Consider the following 16,468-nt stretch of genomic DNA (forward strand, 5'->3'; position numbering starts at 1 on the left):
GGCTGTTGTAGTTACATACCTCAGACTGCCCATCTTAATCTTTTCTTTTTATTGGCCAGTCTGAGATATGGCTTTTTTTCTTTGCAACTCTGGCTAGAAGGTCAGCATCCCGGAGTCGCCTCTTCACTGTTGACATTGAGACTGGTGTTTTGCGGGTACTACTTAATGAAGCTGCCAGTTGAGGACCTGTGAGGCGTCTGCTTCTCAAAATAGACACTCTAATGTATTTGTCCTCTTGCTCAGTTGTGCACCGGGGCCTCCCACTCCTCTTTCTATTCTGGTTAGTGCCAGTTTGTTATTTTAATGGATAAAAAAATTGATTTTCTTTCAAAAACAAGGACATTTCTAAGTGACCCCAAACTTTTGAACGGTAGTGTACATGGACTGTATCAAAACACTGGTCCGCAACCTACAACCTATTAAAGCACAGAACTACAGTATTGACGACACAGTACTTAGATTAAAGGCTCTATTCAATCTGTATCGCTGAAGCGTACTCTACACAGACCGATGCGGCAGTGTTGTATTTTGAGACAGGCTTGAATAAGTAGCCAATAGGCAGAGGGTAGTAATTTGTCTGATTCTCTGTAATAAAGGTTTGGGAATAATAATGATTTTTATTTTCTAACGCGGTTTCTTGCATCAAACACAACATTTTCAGTCACCTCCTTTTCTGAAGGACCAGTGGATAATTAGGTTAATGCCGATAGAACAGCTTTTCCATGTTAAAAATGTTATGGGATGCATTTTCTCCATTGTTTTTGATGGTAGGCCACTCTGGTAGGCCTACATTATGATCAAATAGCCACAGTAGCCTACTTGGCCACTGTTAAAACTGTAACTTAGGAAACACGTGCTGGAAGTTGCACAGAATGTTAAAAGTTTGAGCTCAGCAGACCTGAAATTTGCTCAATGGCAAAACAATTTTTAGGGAACATTGGTTACAGTTGATATGAGAAAATCAGTTATTTGAAATACACTGCTCAAAAAAATAAAGGGAACACTTAAACAACACAATGTAACTCCAAGTCAATCACACTTCTGTGAAATCAAACTGTCCACTTAGGAAGCAACACTGATTGACAATAAATTGCACATGCTGTTGTGCAAATGGAATAGACAACAGGTGGAAATTATAGGCAATTAGCAAGACACCCCCAATAAAGGACTGGTTTTGCAGGTGGTGACTACAGACCACTTCTCAGTTCCTATGCTTCCTGGCTGATGTTTTGGTCACTTTTGAATGCTGGCGGTGCTTTCACTCCAGTGGTAGCATGAGACGGAGTCTACAACCCACACAAGTGGCTCAGGTAGTGCAGCTCATCCAGGATGGCACATCAATGCGAGCTGTGGCAAGAAGGTTTGCTGTGTCTGTCAGCGTAGTGTCCAGAGCATGGAGGCGCTACCAGGAGACAGGCCAGTACATCAGGAGACGTGGAGGAGGCCGTAGGAGGGTAACAACCCAGCAGCAGGACTGCTACCTCCGCCTTTGTGCAAGGAGGAGCAGGAGGAGCACTGCCTGAGCCCTGCAAAATGACCTCCAGCAGGCCACAAATGTGCATGTGTCTGCTCAAACGGTCAGAAACAGACTCCATGAGGGTGGTATGAGGGCCCGACGTCCACAGGTGGGGGTTGTGCTTACAGCCCAACACCGTGCAGGACGTTTGGCATTTGCCAGAGAACACCAAGATTGGCAAATTCGCCACTGGCGCCCTGTGCTCTTCACAGATGAAAGCAGGTTCACACTGAGCACGTGACAGAAAGTCTGGAGACGCCGTGGAGAACGTTCTGCTGCCTGCAACATCCTCCAGCATGACCGGTTTGGCGGTGGGTCAGTCATGGTGTGGGGTGGCATTTCTTTGGGGGCCGCACAGCCCTCCATGTGCTCGCCAGAGGTAGCCTGACTGCCATTAGGTACCGAGATGAGATCCTCAGACCCCTTGTGAGACCATATGCTGGTGCGGTTGGCCCTGGGTTCCTCCTAATGCAAGACAATGCTAGAACTCATGTGGCTGGAGTGTGTCAGCAGTTCCTGCAAGAGGAAGGCATTGATGCTATGGACTGGCCCGCCCGTTCCCCAGACCAGAATCCAATTGAGCACATCTGGGACATCATGTCTTGCTCCATCCACCAACGCCACGTTGCACCACAGACTGTCCAGGAGTTGGCGGATGCTTTAGTCCAGGTCTGGGAGGAGATCCCTCAGGAGACCATCCGCCACCTCATCAGGAGCATGCCCAGGCGTTGTAGGGAGGTCATACAGGCACGTGGAGGCCACACACACTACTGAGCCTCATTTTGACTTGTTTTAAGGACATTACATCAAAGTTGGATCAGCCTGTAGTGTGGTTTTCCACTTTAATTTTGAGGGTGACTCCAAATCCAGACCTCCATGGGTTGAAACATTTGATTTCCATTGATCATTTTTGTGTGATTTTGTTGTCAGCACATTCAACTATGTAAAGAAAAAAGTATTTAATAAGATTATTTAATTCATTCAGATCTAGGATGTGTTATTTTAGTGTTCCCTTTATTTTTTTGAGCAGTGTACATTTATTAGGCCCTAATCTATGGATTTCACATGACTTGGAATACAGACATGCATCTGTTGATCACAGATACCTTAAAACAGACGAGCCTCACAATGGGCCTCAGGATTTGGTCACAGTATTTTTTTGCATTCAAATTGCCATCGATAAAATGCAATTGTGTTCGTTGTCCGTAGCTTATGCCTGCCCATACCATAACCCCACCGTCACCATGGGGCACTCTGTTCACACCGTTGACATCAGCAAACCGTTCGCCCACACAACGCCATACACATGGTCTGCGGTTGTGAGGCCGGTTGGACGTACTGCCAATTTCTCTAGAACGACGGAGGCGGCTTATGGTAGAGAAATTAACATTAAATGATCTGGCAACAGCTCTGGTGGACATTCCTGCAGTCAGCATGCCAATTGCACGCTTCCTCAAAACTTGTTGTGTGACAAAACTGCAAATTTTTAGAGTGGCCTTTTATTGTCCCCAGCACAAGGTGCACCTGTGTAGTGATCATGCTGTTTAATCAGCTTCTTGATATGCCACACCTGTCAGGTGGATGGATTATCTTGGAAAGGAGAAATGCTCACTAACAGGGATGTAAACAAATGTGTGCACTAAATTTGAGAGAAATAAGCTTTTTTTTGTGCGTATGGAACATTTCTGGGATCATTTATTTCAGCTCATTAAACATGGGACCAACACTTCACATGTTGCTTTTATATTTTTGTTCAGTGTAGATTCCCTTTGGACCCTGATGAGATCATTGACCGACAGTGATAACGCACCAGACAATCTGTAACCTTTGTACACCATTCATTCCCCATATGAGACACTCGACACCATGAGTAAAGGCTTGGACACCGAAAGGAGTTGCAACATGACTTGCAGATGATTTGAAATATCTTATTACTGCAATGGATCTCCGGACATGCATTTGCATCCAAAGATTAGCAGCTGAAAAATCTACACACTAATCTGTTAAGCGAGACACACCTACGGTCAGATCAATCTGTTAAGCGAGACAACTACGGTCAGATCAATCTGTTAAGCGAGACACACTTACGGTCAGATCAATCAATCAAATCAATCTTCTCTTCTCACGATTGAAGTCTCAAACCAAGCACTACTTTAAAAATGATTTTTATGTATTAATACAGTGGTATACTTGTGTTGCAAAGAAAAAAAACATTTAACGTAAATAAAACTAAATAAATAAATGTCAGCCACACAGGAAAAATAAAGAGAACTAGTGTCAGATTGAAGCAGTGTTATCATCCATTTCAAAAAGAAAAATAATTCAAATGTGCCATAATAAATAGTCTATTAGTACAAAAATACATTTCAATAGAACAGAGCTTCCAGTATCACAAATAGAAGACGGGACCGCTCTTTAAAGCAGCTCCCCTCAAGTACAGATCTTTTTAAAATTATTTAAACCAAGCACTTTTTCTATTTTTGTAAAGAAGAATAAAAAGTTTTTCTGACTGTTAAAAATGCCTTTAAGTCGTAGTGTTGTGTGTCTATGTATGATGGTAGAAAAGTTGGATTTTATTACTGCTTAGGTCAGTTCCAAGGCTCACGGTAGGTATGCATAACCAGAATACAAACATAACCAATTAAATCATCACTTTCTCTCTTTTATAAGAAACATTTCTTTTTTTAACCTCTTTTATACAAAATAACAAAGATGTAGAAAAGTTCATTTACAGCGAACCAAGGCCATATGCTAGCATTATGTACAGCCACAATTTAAACATGTTTTAGTGTTTTTTCGTTTGTAGTATTTTCTCAAACTTCAATATGCATAGCAGGAAAAGAAAGCATTACCATACCTTTTCATTAGCCTCAAATATTATTGTACGCTAAATCCAAGTTCACTGATATAATAGGTTGAAAATGCAGAGAAATTCTACTTTTTATTTTTTTATTTTTTTACTTCCATAATTGATAAATCACTACAACTTAAAAAGATCTGTTTTTAATAAGTCTTTTATACTGAAAAAAAAAGTTAATATGCAGATAAGGCATCACTGCTTGCAGTGTAAGATGGGACTTTTTAATGTGTTCGAACTTAGTAGTAAGCAGGCTTCTGGACCTGAGTCATAGCACATGCATAGAGATCTAGACAGCTGCAGGAGTTTGTCAAATCAAGTCAGTAAAACATAACTACAAAAGACTAACTTCTTCTAAACATGGAGAGAAAGCCCATTTGACCAACCAATACTTTACCTTCAGTCTTCAGTATTATACCTTCAGTATTACCTTCATACAGTATGTGTTATTTTTAAAAAAAATTATATATCTTCATAAACGATGCCTACAATATTAATCTCTAATCTTCCTTCATAACCCTTGTTGAGTCAAGATCATCTGCATTTCAAAAGTCCTCAGCTGTCCTTCAAGAGCGAAACGCATGACCACAGACAACCTCACAAACAAAAACATTTTTGCATATACCAACCTTTCTGTTTGTGAGTGCATACATTAAATTGGAAAATTCCCGTTGCAATATTCAACCATTTTTTTTTTCAAGAATTCTCCTTATCTAGAATTTTTTCAAAAATGTTATTTTTCTTGCAATTTGCTCAGACGTGGTAAAAAAAAATATATCAAAAAAAGGCTAATAAAATCAAAATGAGATTATTCTTCAGTCAGTCTGTGGCACTGTTCATGCATTCCAACAACAGTTCAATTTTTATAGTATAATATATTTTAGTTTTTAAATGTTTTTATTTTTTGCAAGCCTTTAGTTAAAGCACCAAAAAAAAGGGGGGGGGGGGGAGAAAGAGAGCACAGCACTGGGATAGGATGCTGCGTTGAGACTCCTCCTACTTCACTGTTTTTTTTTTTTGGGGGGGGGGGGGTTGGGGGCGGGCACAGTAAACAACGCTTCAATGTTCAATATTCAAGTTCTAGAATATATTCAAGAATCAAGTTCGTGCTTCATCAAGTCAAGCAGTGCTGCCCCCTGCTGGACAACGGAGCAAGGTGGCCACAGCAGCAGGAGATGGGGTAACGTTTCAGTCTGTGGCTGTCCCCCGATCTAACACATTCAGTAACAGGCCAGCTGTCTCCCTCTATGTTCAGAAGTGGTCGATGAGCACAGACACACAGTTGGCTCCCACCAGGTAGTTGGGGTCACCTGGGAGAGACTTGTTCTGCCATGTCTTGGAGTCACCTGGAGGAATTGGAGAAACAGGAACACAGTTATCGGTCGGTCATTTGTCTTTCTTAGTGTGCAGAACAAGTCTTTTTTACGTTGGTTTTGAAGGCCCGGTGTTATGTTAAGAGTGACGTACGTAAATAACAGCATCTGCTGACGAGAACTTACCCGGAACTTACACGGAACATACAGGAACTTACACGGAACATACAGGAACTTACACGGAACATACAGGAACATACAGGAACATACAGGAACATACAGGAACATACAGTGCCTTGCAAAAGTATTCAGACGCCTTGGAGTTCTTCACATTTTATTGTGTTACAAATTGGGATTAAAATTGATTTGATTGTCGACAATCTACACAAAATACCTAACCCCAACACTGACTGTAATACAGTATCCTAACCCCAACACTGACGTAATACAGTATCCTAACCCCAACACTGACTAATACAGTATCCTAACCCCAACACTGACGGTAATACAGTATCCTAACCCCAACACTGACGTAATACAGTATCCTAACCCCAACACTGACTAATACAGTATCCTAACCCCAACACTGACTGTAATACAGTATCCTAACCCCAACACTGACTAATACAGTATCCTAACCCCAACACTGACTAATACAGTATCCTAACCCCAACACTGACTAATACAGTATCCTAACCCCAACACTGACTGTAATAGAGTATCCTAACCCCAACACTGACTAATACAGTATCCTAACCCCAACACTGACTGAATACAGTATCCTAACCCCAACACTGACTGTAATACAGTATCCTAACCCCAACACTGACTGTAATACAGTATCCTAACCCCAACACTGACTGAATACAGTATCCTAACCCCAACACTGACTGTAATAGAGTATCCTAACCCCAACACTGACTAATACAGTATCCTAACCCCAACACTGACTGTAATAGAGTATCCTAACCCCAACACTGACTAATACAGTATCCTAACCCCAACACTGACTGTAATAGAGTATCCTAACCCCAACACTGACTAATACAGTATCCTAACCCCAACACTGACTGTAATACAGTATCCTAACCCCAACACTGACTGTAATACAGTATCCTAACCCCAACACTGACTAATACAGTATCCTAACCCCAACACTGACTAATACAGTATCCTAACCCCAACACTGACTGTAATAGAGTATCCTAACCCCAACACTGACTAATACAGTATCCTAACCCCAACACTGACTAATACAGTATCCTAACCCCAACACTGACTGTAATAGAGTATCCTAACCCCAACACTGACTAATACAGTATCCTAACCCCAACACTGACTAATACAGTATCCTAACCCCAACACTGACTGTAATACAGTATCCTAACCCCAACACTGACTGTAATACAGTATCCTAACCCCAACACTGACTGTAATAGAGTATCCTAACCCCAACACTGACTGTAATACAGTATCCTAACCCCAACACTGACTGTAATACAGTATCCTAACCCCAACACTGACTAATACAGTATCCTAACCCCAACACTGACTGTAATAGAGTATCCTAACCCCAACACTGACTGTAATACAGTATCCTAACCCCAACACTGACTGTAATAGAGTATCCTAACCCCAACACTGACTAATACAGTATCCTAACCCCAACACTGACTGTAATAGAGTATCCTAACCCCAACACTGACTGTAATACAGTATCCTAACCCCAACACTGACTGTAATAGAGTATCCTAACCCCAACACTGACTGTAATACAGTATCCTAACCCCAACACTGACTAATACAGTATCCTAACCCCAACACTGACTGTAATAGAGTATCCTAACCCCAACACTGACTGTAATACAGTATCCTAACCCCAACACTGACTGTAATACAGTATCCTAACCCCAACACTGACTGTAATACAGTATCCTAACCCCAACACTGACTGTAATACAGTATCCTAACCCCAACACTGACTGTAATACAGTATCCTAACCCCAACACTGACTGTAATAGAGTATCCTAACCCCAACACTGACTAATACAGTATCCTAACCCCAACACTGACTGTAATAGAGTATCCTAACCCCAACACTGACTGTAATAGAGTATCCTAACCCCAACACTGACTGTAATAGAGTATCCTAACCCCAACACTGACTAATACAGTATCCTAACCCCAACACTGACTGTAATAGAGTATCCTAACCCCAACACTGACTGTAATACAGTATCCTAACCCCAACACTGACTGTAATAGAGTATCCTAACCCCCAACACTGACTGTAATACAGTATCCTAACCCCAACACTGACTAATACAGTATCCTAACCCCCAACACTGACTGTAATAGAGTATCCTAACCCCAACACTGACTGTAATACAGTATCCTAACCCCAACACTGACTGTAATACAGTATCCTAACCCCAACACTGACTGTAATACAGTATCCTAACCCCAACACTGACTGTAATACAGTATCCTAACCCCAACACTGACTAATACAGTATCCTAACCCCAACACTGACTGTAATACAGTATCCTAACCCCAACACTGACTAATACAGTATCCTAACCCCAACACTGACTAATACAGTATCCTAACCCCAACACTGACTAATACAGTATCCTAACCCCAACACTGACTGTAATAGAGTATCCTAACCCCAACACTGACTAATACAGTATCCTAACCCCAACACTGACTAATACAGTATCCTAACCCCAACACTGACTAATACAGTATCCTAACCCCAACACTGACTAATACAGTATCCTAACCCCAACACTGACTGTAATAGAGTATCCTAACCCCAACACTGACTGTAATAGAGTATCCTAACCCCAACACTGACTAATACAGTATCCTAACCCCAACACTGACTGTAATAGAGTATCCTAACCCCAACACTGACTAATACAGTATCCTAACCCCAACACTGACTGTAATAGAGTATCCTAACCCCAACACTGACTGTAATAGAGTATCCTAACCCCAACACTGACTAATACAGTATCCTAACCCCAACACTGACTGTAATAGAGTATCCTAACCCCAACACTGACTGTAATAGAGTATCCTAACCCCAACACTGACTGTAATAGAGTATCCTAACCCCAACACTGACTGTAATACAGTATCCTAACCCCAACACTGACTAATACAGTATCCTAACCCCAACACTGACTGTAATAGAGTATCCTAACCCCAACACTGACTAATACAGTATCCTAACCCCAACACTGACTAATACAGTATCCTAACCCCAACACTGACTGTAATAGAGTATCCTAACCCCAACACTGACTAATACAGTATCCTAACCCCAACACTGACTAATACAGTATCCTAACCCTAACACTGACTAATACAGTATCATAACCCCAACACTGACTAATACAGTATCCTAACCCTAATACAGTATCCTAACCCTAACACTGAATAATACAGTATCCTAACCCTAATACAGTATCCTAACCCTAATACAGTATCCTAACCCTAATACAGTATCCAAACCCTAATACAGTATCCTAACCCTAATACAGTATCCTAACCCCAACTACAATACAGTATCCTAACCCCCTAATACAGTATCCTAACCCTAATACAGTATCCTAACCCTAATACAGTATCCAAACCCTAATACAGTATCCTAACCCTAATACAGTATCCAAACCCTAATACAGTATCCTAACCCTAATACAGTATCCTAACCCTAATACAGTATCCTAACCCTAATACAGTATCCTAACCCTAATACAGTATCCTAACCCCAACACTGACGGTAATACAGTATCCTAACCCTAATACAGTATCCTAACCCTAATACAGTATCCTAACCCTAATACAGTATCCTAACCCTAATACAGTATCCTAACCCTAATACAGTATCCTAACCCTAATACAGTATCCTAACCCCAACACTGACGGTAATACAGTATCCTAACCCTAATACAGTATCCTAACCCTAATACAGTATCCTAACCCTAATACAGTATCCTAACCCTAATACAGTATCCAAACCCTAATACAGTATCCTAACCCTAATACAGTATCCTAACCCTAATACAGTATCCTAACCCCAACACTGACGGTAATACAGTATCCTAACCCTAATACAGTATCCTAACCCTAATACAGTATCCTAACCCTAATACAGTATCCTAACCCTAATACAGTATCCAACTCCAGTGTAGATTTGGCCTTGTGTTGTAGGTTATTGTCAAGCATTTCGCTACACTACAAGCATTTCCCTACACTCGCAATAACATCTGCTAACCAGGTGTACGTGACCAATAAATTTGATTTGACTTGCTGAAAGGTGAATTCCTCTCCCAGTGTGTTGTAAAGCAGACTGCAGCAGGTTTTCCTTCTAGGATGTTGCCTGTGCTTAGCTCTATCTTGTTAAAAAATTTTTTTATCTTGAAACAAATCCCCAGAATTTGGCGATGTCAAGCATACCCATACCATGATGCAGCCACCAGCATGCTTGAAAACAAGCAGGCAGTTACTCACTAATGTGTTAGTGAGCTGCTCTGGCACCCCAATGGTGGAACAAGCTCCCTCACGACGCCAGGACAGCGGAGTCACTGACCACCTTCCGGAGACACTTGAAACCCCACCTCTTTAAGGAACACCTGGGATAGGATAAAGTAATCCTTCTAACCCCCCCCCCCTTACCCCACCAAAAAAAAAAAAAGCGTCAGTCCGCTAAATGACGTAAATGTAAATGTGTTGTGTTGGATTTGCTCCAAACATAAGGCTTTGCATTCAGGCCAAAAAGTGTATTCCTTTGCTGTGTTTTCTTTTTACAGTACATTACAGTATTCTTCTTTTCACTAGGTCACTACTTTGGAGTCACTACAATGTTGTTGATCCAGCCTCAGTTTTCTCCCGTCACAGACATCGAACTCTGTAGCTATTTTAAAACCACCAATGGCCTCATGGTAACACCCCTGAGCAGTTTCATTCCTCTCCTGCAGCTCAGTTCAGAAGGACGTCTGGGTGGTTTAATACAGTGCCTTCGGAAAGTATTCAGACCCCTTGACTTTTTCCACATTTTGTTACGTTACAGCCTTATTCTAAAATTGATTAAATTGTTTTTCCCCCCCTCAATCTACCTACACCCAATACCCCATAATGACAAAGCAAAAACAGGTTTTTATAATTTTGTGCTAATTGATAAAAAATAAAATAATATCACGTTTACATAAGTATTCCTTCCCTTTACTCAGTACTTTGTTGAAGCACCTTTGGCAGCGATTACAGCCTTGAGTCTTCTTGGGAATGACGCTACAAGCGTGGCACACCCGTATTTGGGGAGTTTCTCCCATTCTTCTCTGCAGATCCTCTCAAGCTCTGTCAGGTTAGATGGGGAGCGTCGCTGCACAGCTATTTTCAGGTCTCTCCAGAGATGTTCGATCAGGTTCAAGTCCAGGCTCTTGCTGGGCCACTCAAGGACATTCAGAGACTTGTCCCGAAGCCACTCCTACGTTGTCTTGGCTGTGTGCTTAGGGTCGTTGTCCTGTTGGAAGGTGAACCTTCGCCCCAGTCTGAGGTCCTGAGCGTTCTGGAGCAGGTTTTCATCAAGGATCTCTGTACTTTGCGCCATTCATCTTTGCCTCGATCTTGACACGTCTCCATGTCCCTGCCGCTGAAAAACATCCCCACAGCATGATGCTGCCACCACCGTGCTTCACCGTAGGGATGGTGCCAGGTTTCCTCCAGACGTGACGCTTGGCATTCAGGCCAAAGAGTTCAATCTTGGTTTCATCAGACCAGAGAATCTTGTTTCTTTAGGTGCCTTTTGGCAAACTCCAAGCGGGCTGTCATGTGCCTTTTACTGAGGAGTAGCTTCCGTCTGGCCACTCTACCATAAAGGCCTGATTGGTGGAGTGCTGCAGAGATGGTTGTCCTTCCGGAAGGTTCCCCCATCTCCACAGAGGAATTCTGGAGCTCTGTCAGAGTTACCATCGGGTTCTGAACTCCCGAGTGGCGCAGTGGTCTAAGGCGCTGCATCGCAGTGCTAGCTGTGCCACTAGAGATCCTGGTTCGAATCCAGGCTCTGTCGTAGCCGGCCGCGACCGGGAGACCCATGGGGCGGCGCACAATTGGCCCAGCGTCGTCCAGGGTAGGGGAGGGAATGGCTGGCAGGGATGTAGCTCAGTTGGTAGAGCATGGCGTTTGCAACGCCAGGGTTGTGGGTTCGATTCCCACAGGGGCCAGTATGAAAAAATTAAATAATGTATACACTCACTAACTGTAAGTCGCTCTGGATAAGAGCGTCTGCTAAATGACTAAAATGTAAATGTTCTTGGTCACCTCCCTGACTAATGCCCTTCTCCCCCGATTGCTCAGTTTGGCCGGGCGGCCAGCTCTAGGAAGAGTCTTGGTGGTTCCAAACATCTTCCATTTAAAAATGATTGAGGCCACTGTGTTCTTGATGACCTTCAATGCTGCAGACATTTTTTGGTACCCTAACCCAGATCTGTGCCTCGACGCAATCCTGTCTCGGAGCTCTATGGACAATTCCTTCGACCTCATGACTTGGTTTTTGCTCTGACATGCACTGTCAACTGTGGGACCTTATATAGACAGGTGTGTGCCTTTCCAAATCATGTCCAATCAATTGAATTTACCACAGGTGGACTCCAATAAAGTTGTAGAAACATCTCAAGGATGATCAATGGAAACAGGATGCACCTGAGCTTAATTTCGAGTCTCATAGCAAAGGGGCTAAATACTTATGTAAATAAGGTATTTCTGTTTTTTATTTTCATAAATTTGCAAACATTTCTAAAAACCTGTTTTCGATTAGTCATTATGGGGTATTTTGTGTAGATTGCCGAGGATTATTATTATTTTTAAAATCCATTTTAAAATAAGGCTGTAACGTAGCAAAATGTGGAAAAAGTCAAGGGGTCTGAATACTTTCCGAAGGCGCTGTATATAATCCACAGCATAATTAGTAAACTTGTTTAAAGAGATATTAAATGTTTAATTTGTTATTGTTACCCATCTACCAATCACAGCCCTTCTTTACGAGGCTTTCTAAAAGCTCCCTTGTCTTTGTATTTGAATCTGTGCTTGAATCTCAATACTTGACTGAGGGACCTTACAGATGTTGTATGTATTGGGGACAGAGGACAGGTTAGTCATTCAAAAATCAAGTCAGCCCCTATTATTCCACACAGAGAATCCATGTAACTTATTATGTGATTTGTTAAGCCACATTTTACTCCTCAACTAATTTAGGCCTAAACAAAGGGCCTGGAATATTTATATTTGAGTTAGACTTTTCTTCTACTTTAACAGAGTATTTTGTGTAGATTGTTGACAAAAAAAAAAAATCAATTAAATCCATTTTAATCCCTCGTCGTAACAATAAAATGTGAAGAAATCCAAGGGGTTTGAACACTTTAGCAATCAGATGCTGTATATAATCCATCGTAGCTTCACACTTCAGAACTACATCTGAAACCCCTCCTCTTTAAGGAATACCTGGGATAGGATAAAGTCATCCTTCTACCCCCCCCCCCCCCTAAAAATTAATAAAAATAAAAATAATAAAAAATAAAATAAAAAATTGTAAAGTGGTTATCCCACTGGCTATAGGGTGAATGCACCAATTTGTAAGTCGCTCTGGATAAGAGCGTCTGCTAAATGACGTAAATGTAAATGTACATACTCAAAATATTTTGTTACGTAAGTGTTACATATTTGTTAAAAATCTCAACTGTTGTGCTTGCACCATGTACATATTCAGCTACTTACAAACGTTAAAGCCTTAGAATGGATCAGCAATATGTAAGGTGCAACAACAACAGGTTATATTTCATAAATCTCACATTGTGACTACTGTGGGAAGTAACTAAGTCGGTGAATGTGGTTGAGTGATACAAATGTTCAGAATGTTGCAAAACCCCATAAAGAAAATGCAATGTTGTGACTAGAAAATTGAATGACTGAAACATGGAAACCACTAGAAACCAGTAGAAGCCAGTAGATGACCAGTAGAAACCAGTAGATGAGATTATTTTAAAGCGTGATGATGAACAAGCCAGATCTCTCCTTTAAAGGGTTGCCGTCAATTCCTTTTCAATTCACGAAGTGATTTGATTTTTAATAGTTTTTTAAATATTGGAATTAATTTTTTTGAGAAATCATTGAAAATAAATACATTTTTTTTTTCAATTATTGACTTGGAATTTCAATTTACTTGACTGACTGAATTGAAATGGAACTGACCCTGCTCCCCGGTGACACCCATAGAGTTGGAAAGACAGCCCGCCCCCTATCAAGTGTACGCTCTATCCAACTCTATGGTGATCCCTCCTCAATCACAACACCAACCAATCACACAAGCCACCCGAAGCCCCGACCCAACCCCCCAACCAATCACATAAGCCATTTGAAGCCCCCGACCCAACCCCCAAAAAGGACAGAGATAGAGGACAGCGTACCCGACGAGGAGTCGGAGGATTTTAGAGCAAAAGACCAACCATCAGGGGTCATAGACGCACAGTGAGGTAGGCGCAGCTCCACCGGCTTCAGGAACTTGAGGCCGTGAGGGCCACACATCACCAGAGGGCTGAGCAGGGTCTCTCCTGGATGGAATAAGACAGAGGCAAGACTGACATATTTCTATTTTGTCTTTAGGAGAACATAATTCTGCTCTCCTTTCATATTTAAGATAGACAGATCTTGAGAAAGGGGGGGAGACGGTTGAAAGGGATGGAAGTTCGAGGTGGACCAAGGGATCGAACCGCTGTCTCCAGGGTCCTGAGTTGGCAGCACAAGAGTAAGATGTACTATCCAGTGGGCATAGTGATTTAATAAAAAAAATGAAGGCATAAGGCAAAGCACTAGACACATACCTTTCTCCTTGTCCAGGGGGGGCAGAATGCTGTTGTCCCGGCAGACCTTGAAGTAGATCTCCTGTTCCACGCTGTCTGGGATGGCTCCCTGGGGGATGATGATGCTGACTCCCGTCTCGATGGAGCTCAGCACCCCGCCGTTACAGTTGAAGATCCCCCGGGCCGCGGCCACTACAGTGTGACCTTCATCCTCCTCGTCATCCTCCATAACACTGGGGTAGAGAGGAGTGGGGGCGAGCAGAATGTTGGTGTCATTAGTCATAACACAGGGGGAGGGGAGAGGGGAGAGAGGGGGAGGTGAAAGGGAGAGGGGAGAGAGGGGGAGGTGAAAGGGAGAGGGGAGAGATGGGGAGGTGAAAGGTGGAGGTGAACGGGGGAGAGAGGGAGAGATGGGGAGGTGAAAGGTGGAGGGGCTCATCTAGACAAGAGAGAGGGTAGAGGCTGAACAGTGAGTCATACCAACAGCAGGCTACACAACCAAGCCTCTACATAACCAAGCCTCTACATAACCCTGCTACACAACCAAGCCTCTACATAACCCTGCTACACAACCAAGCCTCTACATAACCCTGCTACACAACCAAGCCTCTACATAACCCTGCTACACAACCAAGCCTCTACATAACCCTGCTACATAACCAAGCCTCTACATAACCCTGCTACACAACCAGGTCCCTACATAACCACAGCGGAGATTGGAGTGTCTGTCCATAGGACCACTTTAAGCCATACACTCCACAGAGCTGGGCTTTACGGAAGAGTGGCCAGAAAAAAGCCATTGCTTAAAGAAAAAAAATAATAAGCAAACACGTTTAGTGTTTGCCAAAAGGCATGTGGGAGACTCCCCAAACATATGGAAGAAGGTACTCTGGTCAGATGAGACTAAAATTGAGCTTTTTGGCCATCAAGGAAAACGCTATGTCTGGCGCAAACCCAACACCTCTCATCACCCCGTGAACAACATCCCCACAGTGAAGCATGGTGGTGGCAGCATCATGCTGTGGGGATGTTTTTCATCGGCAGGGACTGGGAAACTGGTCAGAATTGAAGGAATGATGGATGGCGCTAAATACAGGGAAATTCTTGAGGGAAACCTGTTTCAGTCTTCCAGAGATTTGAGACTGGGACGGAGGTTCACCTTCCAGCAGGACAATGACCCTAAGCATACTGCTAAAACAACATTTGAGTGGTTTAAGGGGAAACATTTAAATGTCTTGGAATGGCCTAGTCAAAGCCCAGACCTCAATCCAATTAAGAATCTGTGGTATGACTTAAAGATTGCTGTACACCAGCGGAACCCATCCAACTTGAAGGAGCTGGAGCAGTTTTGCCTTGAAGAATGGGCAAAAATCCCAGTGGCTAGATGTGCCAAGCTTATAGAGACATACCCCAAGAGACTTGCAGCTGTAATTGCTACAAAAGGTGGCTCTACAAAGTATTGACTTTGGGGGTGAATAGTTATGCACGCTCAAGTTTTCTGGTTTTTTTCTGTCTTATTTCTTGTTTGTTTCACAATAAAACATATTTTGCATCTTCAAAGCGGTAGGCATGTTGTGTAAATCAAATGATACAAACCCCCCCCCAAAAAAATCTATTTTAATTCCAGGTTGTAAGGCAACAAAATAGGAAAAATGCCAAGGGGGTGAATACTTTCGCAAGCCACTGTATGCACCGTTTATGGGTGTAGGGAGGCTGGACTAGAGGCACAAGAATGAGGCAGGCCGGTATGCAGGGAGGTCTGGATAGAGGTATCTGCTAAATTACCATAGTGGAACAACCTTGCCATCTTTGTCAAGAGGTTTGGAACTGTTGGGATAAACGCTAACAGTCGCCTGACCAGGGTTTGAGTCCTGTTCAGTCCGTCCGTCCGTCTGCCCCCCCCCCCCCCGCCCGCCATA

The 16,468-nt window shown here is 42.7% G+C and overlaps 1 protein-coding gene across 13 annotated transcripts in view; it reads right to left on the reverse strand.

Moving 5' to 3' along the window:
• Nucleotides 1–4,503: 4,503 nt before the first annotated feature.
• LOC121540688 (tight junction protein ZO-1) overlaps nucleotides 4,504–16,468 on the reverse strand; it is a 173,326-nt gene continuing 161,361 nt past the window's right edge. For 9 of the 13 annotated variants that reach the window (XM_041849711.2, XM_041849709.2, XM_041849712.2 and 6 more), the window contains 3 exons: nucleotides 14,571–14,782; nucleotides 14,157–14,300; nucleotides 4,504–5,719 (listed from right to left, as the gene is read on the reverse strand). In XM_041849711.2, coding sequence (XP_041705645.2) covers nucleotides 5,625–5,719; nucleotides 14,157–14,300; nucleotides 14,571–14,782 — 451 coding nt within the window. In that variant the 3' untranslated portion in view covers nucleotides 4,504–5,624. The remainder of the gene's footprint in view (nucleotides 5,720–14,156; nucleotides 14,301–14,570; nucleotides 14,783–16,468) is intronic. The other 4 variants (XM_041849721.2, XM_041849715.2, XM_041849720.2 and 1 more) reach the window with 2 other exon arrangements.

Source organism: Coregonus clupeaformis, chromosome 26 (assembly GCF_020615455.1).
Source record: "Coregonus clupeaformis isolate EN_2021a chromosome 26, ASM2061545v1, whole genome shotgun sequence".
In the NCBI taxonomy this organism is placed as follows: domain Eukaryota; kingdom Metazoa; phylum Chordata; class Actinopteri; order Salmoniformes; family Salmonidae; genus Coregonus; species Coregonus clupeaformis.